The 23,899-nt window shown below is 40.5% G+C and overlaps 1 protein-coding gene across 2 annotated transcripts in view; it reads right to left on the reverse strand.

Annotated features, from left to right (window-relative positions):
- GRIK2 (glutamate ionotropic receptor kainate type subunit 2) overlaps nt 1-23,899 on the reverse strand; it is a 433,821-nt gene that overhangs the window by 23,583 nt on the left and 386,339 nt on the right. For both annotated transcript variants that reach the window (XM_077926142.1, XM_077926141.1), the window contains exon 15: nt 14,514-14,739. In XM_077926142.1, the coding sequence (XP_077782268.1) occupies nt 14,514-14,739 (226 nt within the window). The remainder of the gene's footprint in view (nt 1-14,513; nt 14,740-23,899) is intronic.

Below are 23,899 nucleotides of genomic sequence, written 5' to 3' on the forward strand. Positions count from 1 at the left end.
AGACTTGAGTATATAGATTTGAAACTTGCCTACGTAATACTTGCATTTTCATATAAATATTGCTACCCACTGTTTCTTTCTCTTCTTGACATGCGATATATCATAGGAATGGCATTCTTTGCCAATAAACTTGTAGGAGAACAGGTCTTAGAAACCGTAATCTGGAGCCTCAAGCACCCAGTAATGTGTAAAAAGAATGTCATCACTCTAAACTTCTCCCAATCCGACACTGTCGTCTGTCCTCCCCACCCCCTTGCCATAAAGACACTGCACTTTCTCAATTGGATTTTTCCTTGATTTGTTTCTTTCTCACAGTGCAGTATGTGGAACTTGGGCTGGCTTAAGGCATTTTGCTGCCTGAGACACAGGGAAGAGGGGATCTCCTACTATTTCATGTATAGAAGGTGACCAGACTGGCGGCTAGATCTTATTTCATCAGTGGTGACAAAAATAGCACCCTTCACTGAAATCAGGAGGGCAGGCTAGCTTAGGGGGCACGGAGCTGGCTGCACAGCACACACAGCTAAGTCCATTCACTACCTGCTGCCTTGCTCTGCCTAATAGTCAGGTGTTCCCAGTGTAGGTGTGTGCCCAAAGGCTTTTTAAATTGTGGCCTCTGCAATTCTATCAGCAAAGAGCATTCTGCTACCTCAAGTCAGCATGCAATGCCAATCTTCCACCCCACCTCTTCCCATCTGACTAGTCTTGAAAGACCATTTATTATGTAGAGGGTTTGTTCTTAATTTTAATGAGATATTGTTGTTGAGGGCTTTTGGGCAGCAGTGCCCTGAGAGTCGGCATTTTTACAAATTATATGAATTAATAATGTGAGCAAAGAAGGGTTTTATTTTTGGCAAAGCGTAACCACTGACATAAGCACTTTTAATGCTGAGACTTTGTATGGAAGCAGCAATATTTGCTTAAAAACCCGTCATGTGACAGCAGGGCAGCAAGTATGCAGAGAGATGGTCATCAACAGCCTCTAGTCACTCTGTAAAACCCAGCACTACCTACTCTCTATAAGCATTCAGGAACCCAGAGCACTTGTAACATTGTGAATGGAAGCTAAAGGTGGCTGTCTAGGGCAGGCATAGACAAACTTGGCCCTCCAGATGTTTTGGGACTACAACTCCCATCATCCCTGATGACTGGTCCTGTTGGCTAGGGATGATGAGAGTTGTAGTCCCAAAACATCTGGAGGGCCGAGTTTGCCTATGCCTGGTCTAGGGGTTACAACTGCTACACGGGTTCATGTTTTGTCCCATGTTTAGGGAGAAAATGTGAAGTTCTACACTTAGGCAGGAAGAACCAGCTGCACAAATATAAGATGGGAGATACCTGGCTTTCCAGTAGCACATGGGAAAAGGATCCAGGGGTCTTAGTAGATCACAAGTTTAACCTGAGTCAACAGTGTGGTGCAGCACTTTGGGTTCAGTCAGTCAACCAGCTACAAATCTACCTAACAGTTACCTCATGCAGCCCACCTTTTACCAGCTTCTCTACAAGTATATCATGGGGACCCTTATCCAAAGCCTTACTGAAATCAAGATACACTACATCCACAGCATTCCCCTGACCCACCAGGCTTGTAACTCCATCAGAAAAGAAACGAGATTCATCTGGCATGACTTGTTTTTGAGAAACTCCCCACCCTGAAGCCAACACCAATTAATTAGATCATATACACCTTCATCCAAAAATTATTCTAAGAGCCGCTGAGATGAGTCAGTAACTAGTGTGCAGCACATTTAGCACAAACATAGCATAACTGGCACACTCATGTCCATAGTAAGATCTAATGCCAGGCTATCTCTTCCCACACATGAACATGTGGTACTTCGACATAATCCCAGTATATACGTCAATATCTTGTCTAACTAGCTGCATCTCTCTAAGGATTCACACATACATTTTTTCGAAGGTCTTCTAAGAACAATCTGCTGAATTAGGCCAATCGCCTGTCTAATTCAGCAACCTTTGCTCATAGTAGCCATCCACATGCCTGTGGAAAGCCTGCAAGGAGGACATGAGCCCTCAAGAAGGACATGAGCACTCTGTCCACTTGCAATTTCAGCAACTGGTATTCAGAGGCATACTCCTGCTTTAACTCTGAGAGACTAAGGATTGAACTCTGGATCTTTTACCTGCAAGACAGCTATGAGCTTGGAGAAGGACACAGTACAAGGACATTTCTATTAGATTTTGTAGGGGTAGGGAACAGATGTTTTTACCCCCATCCAAACAACAGGTAAAAGGTATAAGATCTATGCTCTGCCCACAGGCTTTTCAGGCACAAAATCACATTTCTCAAATGACACACGTACTCAAAGCATAATCCAGTGATAGGCAGTAGATACTAACAGAAGCCCCTTATTAGAATTATTTGCAAGGGTTAGCAGTTTTTCCATGGATAATATTTGAAAGATCTTGCAGAAACATTTCTAGAAATAATCTAGTAATGCAACAACATAGAAAGATTTGCAATGCCATCAAATTTTCCCTAAAGTGAAAAACAAATTAAACTAGGATAGATATAACTTGACGTTATAAGAGTAGTGAAATGTTTTAGGGAGGTTTTTGCACATATCTAATGAGAGATATACCTACTGATGTATAACTAAGTGTCTCTTTCCTGCTCTGCATTTACTGATCTATTTTTAGGCATGTTCATGCTGATAGGAAACATGTTTTCTGTGTTTGCAAAAGTCATAGTACACGCGATAAATAAGAATCAAAATGATGATAATCATGTAATTAGAGTCTAGCTAGCCAAGATTCTGACACAGAAGAACCAAATGGATCAGGAAGACCAGTGTGCAAACCTTGGGAGGTGCTGGATCTAGACCCAAGCTCTGGCTCAGAGTCAGACAGGAACCCTGCCAGCCAAGTGCCTCTTGAGCAGGAGCTCCAGAATCTGGGACTCCAAGAGACAACACCCCAAGTCTGAAAGATGCCATTACACCATAAGTCTTATGCTTTCTGTTCTTGGTGCCTTTTCACCAACACTGGCAGCGCTTAAGATGGGTGGTAGAAAGGCAATGGTGCCAGAGGGCATGTTTCGACTAAATTGTTGCATGTGCACAATGAGGTTTGCTTGTACAATAGAATTGGCTTCCCCTCTCATTCACCCATGTACCCCACATCCTAAATCTGCTCTGGAGGATGGGGGGAAACCCAAGAGCAGGTTGGGGAGCATGTGGAGGGAGGAGGTGAGGAAAGACCTGCTATGCAAGCAAACCTCATTACCCACATGAATACCCCACTTACAGCTATGCTGAAGTCCACCTAGAAGCTCTAGGCTACATGACTATTCCTTCCAAGTTATCAATGAATGGAGCAGAGCCTGGAAGGGTTAGTTTGGTTCATGATGGAGTAGGCCTCTGTTGAGGTCCAGACCTCAGCCTCTTCAGGCATTCCTTTCACCATGGAGTTAAGACTGCGGGGGGAAGCAAGTGGCAGTGAGAGCACTAACCTTGCTTCCTTTCAGTAGTTCAAAGGGGACTGATGCAAGGCCACTATAGGCTCTTGTGCCCTTTCGTACCTTGGAAAAAGCATGAAGGCACAAATAGGGGATTGGGGTGGGAAAGAGAATTAAGTTTGGCTTTCAGTGTAAACCGACCTAATTTGTGCTTCCTGAAACAGTAAGTAAACTGAAGCACTGCTAACATCTGAAATTCACACTACTCTCAATTTTGTGATGCAATTTTCCAACCAAATAATGTGTATAGAAACAGGTATAATAGCGGAAAGCATGCACAAATGTGTATTTTAAAATAACGTACAAAAGTGCATTATATTAGTGGAAATGTCATAAAGAAAAACATGGCTATTAGGTGAAGATCATACTAAACGCTGACAAATTTTCCCAAGAGCAGTTTTTTGTTTTTGTTTCTTAAAAAAAAAATGCAAACTGATAAGGGGATCTGAACTTTAGATTTTAAAAATGGGAAATTGAAAGTGAAAGATTTCCCTATCTGGGTGACACAAGGAGTCCATGGGGTAGTGTAGATACACACACACACAGACCCGCTGCACAGAATCGTCTTCCAACTCGAAGACACCAAAGAAAAGATGCACTAATCTTTGCTTCATATTCCAGGGCTCTTGTTGTCTACCTGGAAATGTCCAAGGCAACTTGAGCCTCACTCTACTCACTTAAGACACATGTTGTACCCTGTGGACACCCACTTGTGCCCAAATCCAGAATGTCGTTCTGTGTAGAGAACACTGCAGACCACAGGAGTTGGGAGTTATCCCTATTTGCATCGCTTCTCCTGGAGTTTGTTTTTCTTTGGAGGAATGGGAGATTATAGATGCACAGACATAACTCCCCACAAGGTTCATTTTCTGCTTCAGATTTGCTCCTCTGAAAGCTGCTTTTCCGTGACAGAAGCAGCTGCTCAGGTTTTGTCACACACACATTTAGTAATAAATATTGGGTCTAAAAGGTAAAACCGTGTTTTACCATTGTGGTCCCCCTGGATCAGTGCAACTTTCCCCTTTTCACCAATAGATAGCAATATATTATGCTGAAAGCCATTACTCTAATATATAAATACAATACAGACATTAAATATTCATTTAATCTTAATTATAATAGCTCAACATTCCCCATAGATATTTCTGACAATGTGTGTTATCCTAGATTTAATTAAGGTGCTTGGGGAGCAGAAACAGGATCCTAAAGGGAGACCAAAGAGCACATTTATAACACCTCTTATCATTATTATAAATTTCAGGCCAAGGGAATGAGCTATTGGGAATGCATAAATGGTGCATAATATAAAGCTGAAGGAATCCGCAAAACCTATGTTTCCATTTTCTTCTACTTACACCCTGTCCCCATCCCTTTTCGGTCCTGGGGGGGCTGTAGCAAATTTTCATAAAACTGATTTGAAAGCAGCAGAAAGGAAATGTAATCACAGTAATGCTGTTGCTTAAACTACTGGGAACACTGTAGCTTTGTGAAAATATGCACACAAAGCACCTGGGAGCACAATTTTGTTGCATTTGGGAAGAGAGAGCTGCTAAACATCTGTACTGTTTTTTTTATTTTAGCACACAGGCTGCAAGCCAGTCTGCCATCATAGGCAACGCATAAAGGCTCAAATCGTTCATAGTCTGGCTCATAGCCACCAGAATAATATTTTGCTAAATGGGTATCTGTTTGGTTACTTACGATGCACTCATTTGGATAAAGCCGTTTTCTCTTTTAAAATAGGATGAAGTAATACTGCGGGGGGGCTCAAGCATGCTCTCACTCCTTACCACACATCTGAGAGCAATTCAGCCTGTATCAACCAATCCTGCCAAATCACATCATTCTTTAAACAGTGCTTGGTGTTGAAGCTCATCTGCATGGTGGGTATGCAAAACCAAATTATGCAGCATGTGTAATACATACTATGCTGATTTCATGAAACACTTGGCACTCTTCCAAGTGACAGAAAACATCTTTGCTCTGTAGCTTTCTGCAAATACCTCTTCTGTGTGTGGCAATGGATAGCTGTCAGTCACAAAGGTTTAATTCGACTCTCTGAAATCCACCCAAAGGCGAATGCTTCCATTCTTTGCTATGATTATAGAGGAAACCCGTTCTGATGAGTCACTCTCTTCCAAAGTGTCTTTTTGTGTACTAAGTTCTTAAGCTCCTCTAATACAGTGGTCCTGGACTCTGACTGGAAATAGTCACTTCTTTAATAATAGGTGTCATGTCATGTCTCACTTTAACTTCATAGACCGACAAATCAATGTGCGCAGCAAAGTTTCTTCTTAAAATGGTACTTAGTCACATCTGAAACTGGTGTTTGAAGTGCTGTAGTGATTAGCTGAGGGCAAGCTATCTGCCCATATACTACTTCTGAAGATGAATGCAAAAAAAATTATAAAAGTGTTTCCATTATAGGAGTGCTTTTGCAAATGCAGGTACAGAAAATACAGGTATACCAAAACAAAAGTCACATTTACAAGCAGATGGCCACGGACAGGGATGTCTCAATAGCTTATTAAGTGCAATGTTTGCCAAGTGAGTTGCAAATGTATGAAGCAATACACGTAGATTGAAAATAATAGGATGGAGATTGCTGAGTCCAACATTTCTCCTACAGTCTGAGGATGTGGCAGAAATATTAACTGTGCATAGGTCATCCCCACCCACCCCCCTTCAGTATACGAGGAGCTGATTCTGTTCACACTCAGAACAGCAACATCTGTCACCATAATTGCATGACAGTAAATAATTATGTCTTGACTGGATTAGCTGCTCTGGCATATCTCTGTCAAATGCCCAGTCTTTCTTCAGTGATTGCACTGAGCTTAGTGATTACAGGGCATCCTGTGTAGTTTAGTTTATGTATATCCACAATGAAACCATGTCTTTTCTTGTACTTTGCGTTTTCTAGGTCTGTGATTTTTCATACATATTCTCTTTGTAAGCATTTATGTGCCTTTTCATTGCATTTTTCTGCAACTTGAACTGTGCCTCCTGTATCCTCATTATTTCCCCCCTCCCGATTCTTTTTTGCAAGGCGTATAGTTTGCTCAGTAAGATAATCCCTAATCAGCTCATCTGCCATATTTCCCAGTTCACATGTAACAATTAGTTTCCTCAGTGCGGCAATAAGTTGCAATGTTTGTTCCCCGGTTTCTCTTCACGCTGGCACAATTCATAGATATCGCCAAAGCCATTTCTGACCCCATGGGGGAAGAGAGGGGGTTGCGGTCTTGCCCCTCCCCCCAAGCGCGGGGGCTGGCCTGCTGCCCCCGCGAGAGTTGGGGGAATCCCTGGGCGTGCCTTCCACCCGTCCGCCAATCGGCCAGCTGGGGGAGGCGTGGCCTTGGCATACTTAAGGCCAGGCACGCCCAGGGACCACCCTCTTTACTCCTGGCCAGCTGAGAGGTTTTCCCGTCCCACCCACCCTTAGGTATAGGTTAGCTTAGGTAGATATGACCTTGCTATGGACTTCGGTTGGTCGCCGCAAGGGGCCTGGTAGGAATTTTTCCAAGTTGGCGAACTTACGGCCTTTTGGTTTTTTCGCCTACCTCGTAGCAAACGTCACAACTTTCTTTAGTATTGGCGGTTAGGCATTGGCTGGGGGTTTAATTGTTATGCAAATGGATCGGGGGGAAGGTACGCCATCACCTTCCCCAAGAAAAGGGGTAGTCCGGTAAAGGACTCCGGGGGGCGTTGTCTTGTCCGAAACCTGGGAAGGTAAGGGCCTCCGGCACACCCCCGAGCGGTGACACCCGTGGGATCCTAGTTGGCGTACTTCAACAGGACCCCCCACGGTTCGTGTTAACCCATCCCGGTCACCATGCCGGGTAGTGGATAGGTGCCAATGCCTAAGGCCAATACCTTCAATTCTCTAATCAATAAAGTTGTGGCCTTTTCATGCCCAATTAACTTAATCAACGTCTCCTGTGTCTTTATTTCTGGGGGGGAGGGGTATTGACACGCAACTACCACATGCACTTTAAGCACACACACAAAACTTGAACTCTGCAGATAAACTGTGCTTGTTTTCATACCACAGACATGTATCAACTAGTGATGGAAGAATCTGTCATTTTCAGCTTCTCTCCGTTTCACATTTTTTACAATCTTAAATTCAGTTTTCCAATTATCTACAGCAATTTTTGATTATTATTTCTTAAAGCCTCATGAAAATGTAGTCTCAGTGTTTTAGTGTGAATTTCCCCTAATAAACATTTTGGCTGTAGTTTTGAGTAATATAGACATTATTGTAAGTTAATTTCTCCTAATGTAATACATTTAATGTTATCCCCACTGACATATATGGATTTTATGAAACAGTCCCCTACTATATGCATTTTGGTACACAACTGTCTCACAAATGTGCACTGCAAAAAAAACATAGCAAAATTTGGAGGGGTATGAATTTGAAAGGATAGCTGTATTTTGGTTCATTTTATAAAAAGCTTTTATTAAATGTATATACTGCCCATCCTCCTAAAAGAAGCCAGGACAACAACAATCTTTGGGTTCAAGAAGTGAGAATCAGGCAGTTTCTTAGCAAAATGCAAACAAAATCGAATTTGTCCTCACCCTTACCCTCAGCATAAGATTGCAGGAAGCAGCCTTATACTTAGTTATATTATTTGTTCTCTGCCTAGTTATGTTATTTGATTTCTGCTTGGTGCACTCTGATGTATTCAGAGACAGAAAAGTCCCTTTCACTGACAGAAAGAGTCCCACTCACTTCTTGCCCATCCTACATGATTGCCATCATGCAAGGTAGAGAACGGGGTTGTCTTTAGGGCTCATCTTCACCCAAACACCCCCATTCCTCCATTGGGTGTGTGTGTGTGTGTGTGTTGGCTATTAAGGCATTATGAAGAATGTCTTAATAGCTGGGAAGTATAACCTGCACTTTAGGTCCCAGTAAGGGAAAGGAGAATTTTGTATTAAAAAAAAAGTATAGAGAATGTATTAGAGGAGAAAAGAAAGCTGGCAAATACCTAATCCCTTTATTGCAACTGCTGAAAAACTGCTAAGAAGCAGAAAAATATAAAATATCCTAATGCAATATGGGCTATAGCTTTCAAAATAATCCTTTTATGATATCTTTTGTCTGGGTGTTTCCATAGAAATACAGATCATTCTTTTGTTAATTTGTTGCTCTGCTGGAAACTTCTGGTCCAACAGTTGAGTTTAATGCAACAGTGTTTGTGAGGTTTATATATTTCAGATTCTGGCTACCTGCTATACTTGCCTATCATCCATCTAACTTCGGCCATATTGTCCAACAGTGCACCCAAGTTCTTTTTTTTAAACCAATTTGGAAACATTGATCCTGATCTGTTTTCTCAGTATTTTCTGGACTTGTTTGTTTGTTTGTTTCAGCTAGCTGTTAACAACTAGTATCACAGAGGGATGGATTAATTCTAATTCATTTATAATAAATATAATTTTGATTGGTCATTCTACGTCTCCTGTTTTGTGTTTGTAAACCTTGATTCCTAGAAATGGGGCATGGTAAAAATTTATTGTACAATCATCACTGCAGACGATATTTGAAACTCTGGTACCAATTGCTGAGCAAAATCTTCTGTCCTCTCTTTCCTCCTTTTTGGGGGGGTGAGGGTGATGAACTAGTGTGGACCTACTATTTCAAATATAGCAGCTCTCTGAAATTCCAGTGACAGCAACAACAGTGATGACTTTCACAACAGCTTAGGCAGAAACTGGCTATACAGTTAACATAAATGTCTGTTTATGAGATATTCCTATAAAAACCATACAGGAAGCAAGAAAAGGAAGGCACTTGCTTTCCTTGCAGTATCAGTCTGCCTAAATGAAGATACAAATCTGGAGCAGAGTTTGAAAGATGGGTACTTGGGTAAATAATGGGATGAATTCTTGAAAAGGCAAAGCTAGCATTGCACAATTCAGTATCACAAAAGCATGAAGTTTGAAATCACTCCCGGGAGGTAAAAGACAAGTAATGCCGGCTGGGTAACCTAAACAGTTTATTATTGGCCATTGCATAGCATTTAAATATCACACAAAATTACACGGTGAGTTTAAAGCCTACTTGAAGCAGGGACTCCTCACACAAAGGTAGAACAGCAGCATTGTAATGCATTCATTACTGCCTTGGATAAGGATAAATAATTCATGAAGTCATATTCCTAGCAGAGGTATGAAGCAGCAGATCATTAATTATTGCCTGAAACCCCTTTTTCTGTGGCAAAGCCTTCAATTTAAGGGAAGGGAGTGTGAGATCCCTCTTTCTAGATGCTATGTCCGATGAAATAATATGATCAAGACAGGTCTTCAAAATGAGCTTATTCCAAACACCATTTTAATCATGTGCTCCTCAGATGACTGACAACAGAGAAGGAAAGAAAAATCCCCACAAACAATGCTAATAATGCTGCCAAAATAGATGCTTTAATGTCTGCCAAAGATTCCTTGACTCAAGGAAACTGACCAATCTCTTTGTCTGTCCAATCAAGTTTCTCTCTCTCTCTCTCTCTCTCTCTCTCTGGTACAGATGACAGCAACTAAGCTGGAAACTGACAACAACAGCTGGAAAAGAAATAATAAAGCAATGTACAAAGAAAAGTAAAGTGGAGGTCTACAGCAGAGACCTTCACTCGATCACAGAACCTCCATAGATCACCATACAAAATATGGTGAAAATTGAATTCTAGACAGACACAAGTGATGTGAAAGCCTCGGGGTTTTAGTCTAAACTTTTGAACTTACATGAGTATGTTGGTTTCAAGGGGTTTGAGCCAGTGTAACTCTGCTGGAAGGCTGTGTATTTATTCATATTCTTTTTCTTCTGATAGATGCTGAACAACTTTTAGATGGCCTGACAGCATGAAGCTTTTCTGACAACGTTATTTGAAACAAGATGGAAGCAACATTCTTAACAGAGGCAAGAGTTTGTCCACAAGGAAGAGAAGAAAGATTTCAGACCCTATCTATCTTCCACAATTACTTATATTTTAGTTCTTTTCCTTATAAGCACTTTTGCCATAATCATGGTAGGGTCAGGGGAGTGAATCCAGAATTGCTGTTGACCAAGTTATATAGTGGGGGAGGGTCTCAAAAGCAAATGGGAGATGTTCAGGAATCAGCTTTGTAAAACTGAAATATTGGTAAGTGTTGGCTCACCAAGTGCTGCTAATGTATGCATCAGCATCAAAGGGGTAGAACAGAAGAGAACGCCCCAAAAGGCCTTAAGTTCTAGGAGGACCCCCTCTAGAAGAGGACCCTCAAAGCCGCTGGAAAATCGGTGGCATTTATGCACCTGAAGTACGGAGTTAGGAAAGCCTAGAAGGTCTGCACAGTTTAAATGAAACATGCAAAATCTTTGCAGGCTACTTGTTGATCCTAAAACTCTGCTGCCTTGTGGGATATCTTGGGAGAAGACAAGACTAAGCAGTAAACCCTACACATATCCAAAGTGGAGTCCCTAAGATGGCTGAATGGCCTTGTACACCTCCTTCCAGCAACTCCAGCAGCCAAGCTGGTGTCACATGTATTTCCTTTGGACCACACTAGTGAGGCCGGGGGGGGGGGCTTGTTGTCTGGGCAGCCCAGGGTCTCCATTTACACTGCCCAGACTTGCGCCCCAGGGGTACTGAAACACAGTGGTTTGACTTCACCCCAGGAGGTGCACTCCACTGTTTCTCAAGACAGATGGATGCCAACAGCAACTTGCTGATAAGATGAGCAGGTGACAGCAAAGGTTGCAAGGTTTTTAGCTGGGGCAATTAGAATAAGATCCATTGTTTGACTATTGATTCAAAACCCTAAAATGTATTTTATATAATTGACTTGTTCTTTCTATTCTTTGTATATCGTATTGTTTTATTGCTATGGCCAATGGCTGATGCAAATAAAGATTCATTCATCCATCCATTCAAGCTTGCTGATATGGGTGATACTGAGAGGTAGCTCTCAATATTCCTGGAAAACCACTGAACGCAGAATGAAACATCTGCCACGATGAAATTCCAAGTTGTCTTCATTTTGTGTGATGTGTACCACAGATTCTGGGGTAGATAGACAGACATACAGCTTATATATTGGTTTGACTATAATCTTAGGTGGATTTATTTATTTCATCCCTAGTCACACTGGACACATCTTATACAGTAGGTGGATCTGTTGCTGGTGTGAAAAGTAAATGTGTAATTTTGATTTCGCCAAATACACTATGGTTGTAATCAAGTGACATAACCACATACACATTGGGCATTCTTAGAGATCCATAGATTTCTCTCTCTATCTAGGCATATCAGCCTAGATAAGTAGAGTGAGTTGTAGTATGCAAGCTGAAGCTAAATGTACCACAGCTTTTTATTATTCTATGCACTCTGGCTCACTCTGGCAATTTCTTTCCCTCTAGCTTGCTTGCTTATTTTTCCTTGAATGGTCTTGACAAAACTTATTCACATTTTTTTTATTCAGCCAAAAAAAGACTCCCAGTGGGTTCTAGATTACTTTTTTAAAAAAGCAATCATTGCTCTCAGATGTACCATCTAAAAATACATGACACAAACTGAAAACAGCTTGGGAGGGAAAGGGGGAGAAAAGCAAACTCATAGTTACAAGGTCTTCTGATGACCACCTGGGGTAGAAACATAGAAGATATGCCAAAAAACCGCCGTTCTCCCTTATACTGTATCTTCCAGGCACCTCTACCTACCATAGCTACCTATTGACTTGCACATCCCAGGCACTGACATGCAGACATGTTTATGTGTATACACAGTATTTAACTTCTCACTTGCATCACCCACCATCTATTTTCTCAATTCTGAATATTCCAGTGAATAATTCTATACATGGGACTTGGATACCTGAAGGGAATGTGCTTGCAGAACATCTCCTTGTCACAAATTTTGCCACTTCCATTATTACATGCTACTTCACAAAATAATACTTATTTATGTAGCAGGCTGTCATTCACTGTGCACCAATGTGCAGCACCAGATTTAGGGTGGTGCAGGCGGTTCTCCCGCACAGGGCACTGAGCTTAGGGGTGCAAAATAGCAACAACAACAACAGTACCTATATTTATACGGGTACCTATCGAGAAGATCAATTAAAAAGCAACCGTCCCCAAATGAATTGTTGAAAAATTAAGAAATATTTGGGGGTCACCAAATTTTGTTCTCGCTCAGGGCACCATATTACCAAAATCCATCCCTGCACTGTGCATCTATTCTACAGGTGTGTGAAGAAATAGCAACCATTACTCAAATGCATTGAATAATATATTCAATATTTCATTCACAAGTTAGCAACAAATTATCTATTTCCAACATTTAAGGCAAACATTTATAATAAAATGAATTGTTGGGAATAATTTATCTTTTTATATCAAAAGATTTTTACATGTTCTGGGACGTTGATGGCTGGTTTTCCTATTGGGAGCCCTAAACTCACCTCTATTATAACACTGCTTAATTACACCTGCTATTTTAACAGCATGGGCTATGTATCTGAAAATAAAATTCTCCCTCATTGACTTACTAAATTTGTATAACAGTTAGCAACATATGCATGGAAATTTATTTTGGCACACAATTGTGCATAGGAGCCAGAAGATCATGATCATTCCCGCAAGCTAAGAGCAGCTAATGTTTGTTATTTGTTTGTTTATATAATGGGGTGGGAATAGAAATGGAAAATGCTTTAGCTTTACTGTTAATTTTATTTTAATGGGCAGATCAAGAGTACATTGTACATTAAAGACACAGCTTTACCTGTTTCTGACTTTTGAAGTTGGAATTTCCCTTTTTTATTTGGGACTGATGAGTGGCTCATACACAGTTTCTCGAGAATTTATTTTTACCTTTTGACAAGACATGTCTCCCATAACAACCATTTTGCGACAAGGAAAGCCCCTCCCCCCAATGATAATCATTTTATGATGGGGGTCCATAGTTTCTCAGATTACCAAATGTGTCCAAAAAAGTTTGGGATCCCTGCTCTGTCTATGGTTATTAAATGACCATTCATTGAACACTATGTATGCTGGTGTGAATCAGCCTGCACACCGATGTTCCAATAAAGCAATTGGACTAGCCTGGATGCTATCCAGCCATGAGTTTAGATATTCCACCAGAGAGGTACATCACTGCCTGGTACTCCAGCAAGGTACTCTCTCAGTCCAAACAAGCCACACAACTCACCAGGAACTCATTCATTATCACACCAGTGGGAATAGCAGGGATGGGCAATCGGTGGCCCTCCAAGTGCTGTTGGGTTACAACTTCCACCATCTCCAACTAGTAGCCATGCTGGCAAGGGCTGATGGAGTTCAAAAACATTTGGAGGGCTGCCGGTTTTCCATCCCTGATCTACAGTAACCTTTGATGAAAGTTCCCTTTTCAAGGAAAATACCGTATTCGCTTCAGAAAAACACAGACCGCCCTAGAATGGGCCTTGAATTTTACAGGCAACCACAGACTTTCCTAAATTCAATGGCAAGACAAATATTGTGCCAAAAACACATACCACACCCATACTGATGGGGAAAAGGTAATTATGATGATGGTGATAATGGCACTTTGAGTGTTTACAGCTCTTCATATATCTCATCCCAGTATGTTCAACATGATCACACAGCTATATAAAAAAGTAAAACTCAACCAGGTATTCTCCTAATAGCACTAACCTTCAAGAACTCCCTTCTTTGTAGTATGGGAAGCACCAAATGTTCTTCCAAATGGCGGCTGAAGACTCATGGGCTTCAACAGGCTTTCCCTCTCTTAAGAAGTGATTAAAGTACATTACTAGTAAAATATTTAGTATTATATGGCACTTAGCTTCTTTAATTTAGTTTATTTCCTTTTGTAAAGTGCTTATATACTTTTTTATTAAGCAACCTATAAATATATTAAATAGGGATATATTAATAATAGCACATGGTGCTGTTATAATCCAGCTAATACCTAGCAAAGGGAGGAAACTGTGCTATTGCTGCATATGCAATTTAACAAAAAGAGAAGAAAGGCATGCAACCTACCCATAGGAGTTCCGACACCATAACCTTTGGAGTCTATGAGGCCACCAATCTGTGTCAGGTTACAGTTCCGCTGTGTAACAAACTCAATGGTAGTTGACTCCATTAGGAAGGCATAATCAGAGGTGAGTACACGCTGGATACCTTCTTCGTTACTTTTGACAAGCACCGACTGCCTCCTGCTATTCATAAAGGCCCACATTTTTTCATACGTGGCTATTCTTGATTTCTGAAACAGAAATGGCAAGATTCATAAGCACAATAGAGAAAGAGTGTTCAATAAAGAAGAGAATTTATTTGAAGAGAATGGTAATAATTTCAGTGGATCACAGATTAAGAAACACAGGCTGAGCCAGGATCTTTATTGGACCAGGCAGCACACAGCTCTACTATAAATTTGCATTTCATATACCAGGATCAAATTGCTTTAGCTAGTGAGGCTTTAGCCAAAAGTCCCTAAGAAATATCATCTTGTGAAACTAAAGCGTCTTCGTTATAAACCTTTTGCATTCTGACAGGACGACAGTCTGCAGGATTCCTCGAGGGAAGGAAATGAAGACAAATATATGCATAATAGAAAAAACTTTTCTGTATGAAAATATCTTTCCTCATCAGGCTTAAACATTCAGAATAAATATTCCAATTTTTTAAAAAAACAGTTTGATGGTTAATTCCATTGGCCTAAACACTGACAAAGTAGAAAATACGCTGGGAAGCAGAAAACGTTAATTTGATTATGAAATTTTCTTCCATAGTAGTTTATTATTTGTTGGCTATATTTTCAAAGAATGTCAACAGTTGGTCATCAGAATCCAAACCTCAGAGTACAGAGATATAAATTCAACATTGCACAGGATAGTGCCCCCAGATCAACAGGATTCACAAAATCAGTTTTCCACTTCACTTACTGTTGACAGATATGGCTTTTGCATATTGAAAAGCCTCCATTTGAGATAGATAAGGTATCATATGACCGGTTATCACATGGGGATGGCAGTCACTAAATGCAGAAAATATAGCAGTTGAAATCTAACATAATAAAACAGTGTTGCAGGCTAATAAAAATTAACCAAACCGATCACTGTGATGGTAAAAACTATATTTCATGTGCCAAAGAGTAAAGAAAACGTGTTTTCCTTGTAAATTAATTGCTGATGAAACCTTGTAGCTAATCCAAGATATATACAAATAGTTTTCAATTTATTTGTCACAATGCAACTTTAAACTCCAGCAGTTCAATGTGTTTGAGATCTTCACAGCATCTAATATGATAATATTACACAAATTAATGTGAAAGTCTTCATACAGATGATCCCATCACTATTATACTAGAATGCTGCAAAGCAAAGACTAATTCTCAGTTTTGAAGTGAAAAGAACTCTTCAACTTTTAAAGGCTCTCTGGAAGTTGGTAATCTAATAGCTTGCGTACATATTACCTTTCATTTTAATAACAACAGCAATGTGTAAAGTACCTAAAAACCCCAGACGAAAATTCACAGCAAGATAGCAAGCTATTTAAGAAGTACATCGTTACAGAGGAAAGGGTGAAAAATAATGAAGAGGCTCAGACTATTGCAAGTTGACTTGAGCAACTATCTATTAAAAGTTTAAATATGTGATAATAATAGCAAGACAGGAGGGAAATATTTGTGCATGGATGGAGTAATGTAGTTGTAATTTTGAATCACTACATCCAGTCATAGACACAAATAAAAAGGCAAGTTGTTGTTTTTACTATATGAAATAGAAAAGAATAGAAACACAAGGTAAAAACACAGAAAAGACAACTCACTTGAGTAGCAGTTGTACAATACTTGCCCAGACTAGTATGATCTTTAAGGATGAATGACTTCTCCAAGCTTTTGGAAATTAGGGGTGTCTGAGGAGATTATGTTTCTGTCTTGGCACTGTGTTCCCCCCTCCCCAAACAACTTGGGAAAAATCCCAGCTGTGAGTCAGTAAGGGAGGAAATGGGATGGTAATAAGAATGCCTCAAAAGTGCACCCCCCCCCCGCAACAATTTTTGAACAATTAGGGGAAAGGGTGATGATAATGACAAAGGAGATAATAGCAAGGTGCATCTGCACTGAGCCCATCACATATTTTTTTTTTAAGAATCCCTGCTAGATGGCATGCAGCTGGACAAGAAAGGGTTACCATATCTTCCACCCCATATTCCAATGATGCCCCTCTCAAGTGGCTGCCTGCCTGCTGTATGTGCCAGCAGGCAATGAAATAAACCCAGCAGCAAGAGGAGGATTCTGACATTTCTTTCAAATTTCAAGAAGTTCCTTAAGAGAAGCTGCATGGTGACTGTACCATGTGGTCAGAGGGCAACAAGATGAGTGACAGGTGATCCCTGCACTTCCTCCCCCACCCCAAAACACACATTTTTAAAAAAGTATATGAATAGATGACTGCCGACTACTCCACATCACTGGCAGGCAGCAAAATAAGTGAAATAAAGCTGCAAACAGGTGCATCCTGTGCATCTTCACATAATTATATTTCCATGCTACAAAAGGCTTAACCTGTTGAATTTCTGCCTACCATACAGTTGTTAAAGTTTCTTTTTCTGCTATTTTGGAGGTAGCAACCATTTTATGTTAGGCCATACTATTGGTGGAAGTCATTTTGTGGTGTCCTTCCTCAAAATTCCAAATATGCCCCTCAAATTGTTGATGACCACTGTTTTATCAGAATAAATGAAAATTAGAAAAGGGTATTTGAGAAGGATATTTCATTCTGGATCTTCTCATGTTAAAAACACAAATGTCAAGATCCTAGCGCAGCATAAGTCTGTTGTAGTGTTTATTATTCTATACTGTATTTTAAGGTGTGTATGTGTGTGTTTTCTGTGCCATAAACAGAACTCAGCTTTGGGGTGACAACAGAAATGCAGAAAATAAATAAAAATGAAAGTGCTGTATTATCAATTCCTTTTCAGCGAACTCAACTCCAGAAAGCAATAGGCAAGACGAAATGACAAGCTTCTCCTCTCATGTGCTAATATCAACTTTGCACCTAAGTACAACTCCAGCTCTGGGACAGGGATTGAGCACAAGATTGACACTGCAGACCTTTCTAAAGTTGAGCTGACTGGCATCTGTAGCTTCTGCCCCCAAGGAGGATTAGTGGTATATGTGGGATAAAAAGAGGAACATTTATTCTGAATAAGGATAACCTAGTATCCCTGCTGAGATACAATTCAAGGCTTATTTCAATTTGCCTGGGGACTTCTGTAAATCTATCATTCAAACACTTCCAGGACCCAGTGGTAATAAAAATAGAATTTTATATCCATCTGCAAGAACTCACTGAGATGGTGCCAAACTATCATATATACTATTGATCGCAGGGACATTTGAATGAGAAAGAGCAGAGAAAGAAGAACATATAATGAATGGGGATCGCACACAAACAAAGGTTTGTTGTGCAAGCTGTGGTCTGAAAACAAATTGTGCTTGTATTCATTTTATATCAATATTACTCTGGAAGAAAATACACTTGAGCTGCATGCTGCCCAGCAGTTTTCACAGGAGTCAGAATGATTCTAAAGAACAGGCGAAAAAGGTCAGTGTTCTCAAATAACAAGAAAACCTATGTAACAACATACATGTGCAACTAACCCTCCCCTTTTTTTGGTTAAAAGTCTGTCTCAAGTGTATACAACTGAGTTTTGCCCCCAAGGAACAATAAGTATGCCACAGAAACCTAGAAGAAGCAATAAATGGACTGAAGCATTTATAGCGCATTTAACAACTCAGTGACAACAACTAGGAAACAACAGGGGTGTTCAAGCTGCAGCCTACAATGCCCAAAACTTTCTATTGAAAACTGAAGCATTCATCTCTTTTGAAATCATAAAATTCTAGCCCTTGTGTCTGCAGGTGATAGCCAGCATAAAATCTCTGAAACGGGGCATTTTAAAGAGGTAGGGAAGAACCGTAGCTCAAGGGAAGGATGATTGCTTAGCATTGGAGCACCAGCTATGCATGCACAAGGTCCAGGATCCATTCACAGCATCTTCAGAAAGGACTGGGAGAGACCCCCATCTGAAACCCTCAAAAGCCACTTCATGTCAGTGTAGACAATATATTGAGGGAGATGGCCTAATGGTCGGACTCGGTATAAGGCAATCTCACATGTTTTTGTTGTTAACTTTGTACACTGCCCTCCACCCGAAGATCACAGGGCAGCTCACAACATGAAAATACACAGCAAGAACAAAAAAATACATACTAAAACAAGAACGGAACAGAACCAACAACCCTCCTCTCACAAAAACACTTGAAAGGCCATAGAATGCTCAATCAGCCAAAGGCCTGGTTGTAGAGAAACATTTCCTATGGTGGGTCCACTGGCTCCAAAGCTTGTGCAGCAAGTCACAAGTTGCAGGAGGAGCTCTGGGCCGTTTTGCTCTACCAGCTTTTGGCAGGCATAGCAAAAACAACCTACCTTCCCTGACCAGAGTGAGTTGCATGGTTCCCGACAGGGTATTAAGCCCTTCTGTGGCATGGCCAGGGTTAAGTCTGCACCCTAAAACCCCTACTCACCATCAGTCCCCATCTGTCAACTTTTCAAAAAAATATATAAATTGCTTTGATGGTTAAAAACAACAACTATCAAGCAGTGTATACATTTCATGAAATAAGTAATTAATAAATAAGCCATCTTGCCCATCCTTCCCTTAATTACCAGCAAACTAGGATGTCAGCAATGGTGGCATCAAACAGAGAGCAGGAAGGAGAAGCTTCTTCCTTTCTCCTCTTACACCAAATAGGTTCTGGTCACTTTGGTTTTGAGATTGATACTGATAACACTGTTGCAGACACATCCTACCAGTTATATTTGCATTTCCAGCTTCCATAAAGCAAGGAATTCTGATGAATTCATCTACCGGCTGCTTTGATGAAGGATCTGATCTAACAGGGAATAATCTGCTCAACTAGAAATGATATCTGGAAGGGAAAACTTGTGGTGGCATAATTTATTAAGCTTATTTTCTATTGTAATGCATGAGGTAATGCAGTTTAAAAGTGAGATAGTTATGATTTGTGACATTTCGCGTGGAAGAGGGAAGACAGTAATGACTCTGAAACTCTGAAGCCCATTCTGACTAGCAAGACAATTAGAGGTGAAGGGAATCAAAGAGTTCAGCTACTTGGTGCTTCAAGCCGAAAGATATCACAATGACATCCAGAGGAGAGACTGCTTTATGGCTTCTTCAGCACTCATAAATTAAAGATCACGGAAAGATAACGACGTGTCAGAGATCATGAATGTAAACATAATGAAAGCATTGAGCTTTCCCATGGCTGTGCGAATTTAGGACGGCAGGAGATGGAGGGAAGAATCTTTAAAACTGTTCTGATATCCTTATGCATAATGGTATTGCGGTAAATTCTGAAGTGTAAGAGCGCATCAGGGCAGTCCCCATTGCCACACCCTCAAAAGGAGTCCAGGAATGGCAGAAGCTGTGCTCACCATGTATATCCACTGACAGTAATAAAACAGGAAGTCAGTTTCATGTTCTGACTTTCTTGGTGCCATAAACAATAGTAAAACGAGTACTGGTAAGTATCATTATCACCCCATTCACTTGAAAGGAGAATCCATCCCATTACCCTAGTGTTCTAGAGGATGCTGTCACAGGTTCTGCTCTGAAAAAAGTCTTAGACTGCACTCTTCCATGTTTCCCTTCCAGTTCACTGCCTAGGTGTTTTGTATTAAATAAATGAGAACAGGCTCCACTCATGCTTTATCTCTGTAATCTTTAATTGGAAAACTTTAATTGGAAGATCAGGCAATAGCCACTCCATGATGGAACAAAGGAACAAGTGTTGGCCATCAACTCAAGCATCACTTGATAGTATGCATGTGCTTTTCTCCCACTTTCCAATTTTGCACTGATAGTGCAATAAAAACGTAGTGAAGGGATCATTTCAGATTTCTTTGCAGTCTCTCTTTGCAGCATCTAGTGGGCCTGGGTGTGTGTGCGTGTGTGGATTTGATATCTGCACTGTACAACCACAGAATAATAGGATTTGGGTATCAATGTCCATACAATTTTATATTACACAAAACTGTAATGGTTCCATCTAAGTACACCCCCTTTCACCAAATTCACCAGGCATGGGATCAGTTTGCGCATTTGTTCTTGAGGCAAATTACATCTACAAACCATTTTCATGGGTGCAGCACTTCTACCTGAGAAATGTACAAAATACTACTTCAGAAAAATAATGCTAATTCACACAACTTCCCTGATGGAAAACAAGATGGCAAAGTCACTGCATATTCAAACATTTCAGAAACAAAATTAGGTTGTTGTTGTTCCCAGTAAATATATTTAGGATTGAGTTTCTACTTGGCTTGTTTTAATTTTTTTAAAATATATATATATCTTAAAATCAAGGAAGAGAATGATTAGTGACTTGTAGGTTTGGAAGAACTTTCCACTTGCCACTGCTTTAAAAACAACCTCAAAATAATAATTTAATATTTGTACCCAGCCGATCTGGCTGGGTCTCCCCAGCCACTCTGGGTGGCTTCCAACAAAGATTAAAAATGCATTATAATGTCACACATTAAAAACTTCCCTAAACAGGGCTGCCTTCAGATGTCTTCTAAATGTCAGGCACATCTGATGTGAGGGCGTTCCACAGGGCTGGTGCCACTACCGAGAAGGCCCTCTGCCTGGTTCCCTGTAGCTCTGCTCTTCTCTTCCACTTCAACCTGAATGGCCATACATCACTTTCCCTCACTGCATCCTACACAAACGGTAAGCTAAGATACTCACCTTTAACTGGGTTTTTCATCTGATAAAATGCAGTCACAGATTGTTGGATATATTGCATGCAGTGCAATCTAGAATCCTGTTCAAAATGCCTCTCATTTTCTTTGTTAAAGACAATAAAATATTTACAGCATCATTGTAAAAAGAAAGAATGAATAAAGTCTAGCAATGGAGGTGGAAATCCAACATGATATTGTATTCATCAAACATATACTCATCATAATAGGAGACATTAGAGGATTTCAAGCAGACAGATACAGTGATTGGCACTCGTCAAGTGGTACTGTGCTGAAGGAAACAACCTTCAATTTCAATCACTTAAAGGAGGATTGTGAAATAATCCCAAAAAGCAAAAGCTCCAGCTGAGAAGCATGAAGTACAATGAAGTCATTCCTTTGACCAATCTACAAATTAGGTATGTGTATATAATTTACGTGTGTTCCAAATTTTCTTTTAAAAGTCATGTTTAGAAGGCAAGGATTTAAAATGGAAACACGACAGAGAGAAGGCCACTAAGCCTTTACCCAGTCTGCTGATTCCTCGCTCTAAATTTGTCTCCCAGGTATGTCTTCCTCCTGAGGAGAAAAGCTGCTAAGAGCAGGGGCACTGGGAGGAGGAAAAGGTGGGAAGCACAGCTACCTTCAAAGGTAGGCATGGTTGGGCATCTGCCAAGATGCCATACCCGATAAGTGGCCCCAAACAGTAGTCCCCTGGGCTAGCTCTTCCTCCTCACTGTTTCTCAATTCACCTCTTTGTTCATCAGCTTTCTAGTAGAACTGGCAAGGAGGAGGAAAAACAGCAGCTGGCGCCAATGACAGTGAGATGCTAGATTTACTGAGCAGGGAGGGCCCATGGAGAGTCTCTCGCCTTCGAATGGTGGAAAGCTGAATCTGTCAATGTGAAGTTGCCTCAATCCCAATCTTAAATTCAGTTCCCTCAATTTTCTCAACAGCTTGCATGTTTTTAATAAAAAAAATACAAAGTCAGCACAAAAATTAAAATGCATTTGTGTGTACTTCTCTTAACAGATGTGCTTTATGCATTTTCCTCAGGGATATGGAAAGCAATTTTCCTGAATATAAAACATTTGTGTAATTGATTTTTATTTGTTGCTAAGTCACTTTGAGACAGTTCTCTTTGCACAAAACAACAATCAAATACATTGTATTATTCTAATCTGTTTATTATTACTTTCACTAAGGTGGGCATGTTTGCACATCAGTAGCAGGGTGTTTCTAAATGCCAGGTGTCAGGAAACAGCAGTGGGAAAAGGCTCTTTGTCCCCTTGTCCTGCTAATGGGCTTCCGATAGGCATCTGGTTAGCCAGTGTGTGGAAAAGGATATCCCTTGATCCTAAACACTTGCAGTTGTATCAGTTGTATTATGCCTGCCACACTGGCATAATACCTGTGGCATACTGTACTGTTCTGGCGCATTACTCACTTTTCACTTTTCATCTTAAGCATTCATTTTCTGGCTGCAAGTCTAATAGATATGATTTTAAGGACGATCATGCAACCAACCAAGGATGGATTTCTGCACACCAGTAATATTTCAGACAATATTATCTTTCGTTAATTTTTCTTTAAAAGAAAAGAGAGGGTGGACGTAACCTTCCTTTCTGCCTGAATTTGATTTCCATGCCACCAACAACTACAGCACGATAGTTTGTCTTCAGTTTTCAAGGTAAGGGATCAAAGATGAAAGATAGCCTTTCATTTTATCTGACTGGTCTCCTCCATTCCACGACCTCGGTTTTTCCCCTCTCCTTCTCTCTTTTATCAGAACTGCTGAGGCCTGTAAAGCTTTAAGTTAACTAGCCGATTTTGCTGTGTCAGCATAAAAGTGATAAAAACACACACGCACACGCACCATAGTTCATACAGTGTTCTCTCCCTTTGTAATGGCAGTTTTCATGGTCCATAGAGCACAAATGAAGAAAGGTAGAAAAGGTGTTCCTGCCAAGAATGGTGCTACATGGAATGAAAAATGCAGTGCTGGGCAGAATAAATTCCACTGTGCAGCCTGATTGTTCTGCAAAAAAAAGGGGTGGGTGGGTTGTATGTTTGGCTTTAGGAAGCCCAAGATAATTAGTGTAAGTATTCAAAATAAATACTTGATAACACTAATGAATTCACAGCTAATTCTAGATTACTCCACTATCAGTTTTCTTTGTGACAATGTTAAGTAATAAGATTTCTCCAAAGGGGAAAGCTGTGGCTCAGGTTGCGTCATAAAGCAAACTTCCCATGATGCTAGTTTAGAAAGGTACCTGCAAAAAGGATTCACTATACAACACAGCACAACACTTGTCTACAACCTCGCCATGTACAGTGGTGCCTTGCAAGACGAAATTAATCCGTTCCGCGAGTCTCTTCGTCTTGCGGTTTTTTCGTCTTGCGAAGCACGGCTATTAGCGTCTTAGCAGCTTAGCGGCTATTAGCGGCTTAGCGGCTATTAACGGCTTAGTGGCTTAGCGGCTTAGCGGCTTTAAGAAAAAGGAAACAAACTCGCAAGAACTCGCAAGACGTTTCGTCTTGCGAAGCAAGCCCATAGGGAAATTCGTCTTGCGGAACGACTCAAAAAAC

This window comes from Podarcis muralis, chromosome 3 (assembly GCF_964188315.1).
Source record: "Podarcis muralis chromosome 3, rPodMur119.hap1.1, whole genome shotgun sequence".
NCBI lineage: Eukaryota > Metazoa > Chordata > Lepidosauria > Squamata > Lacertidae > Podarcis > Podarcis muralis.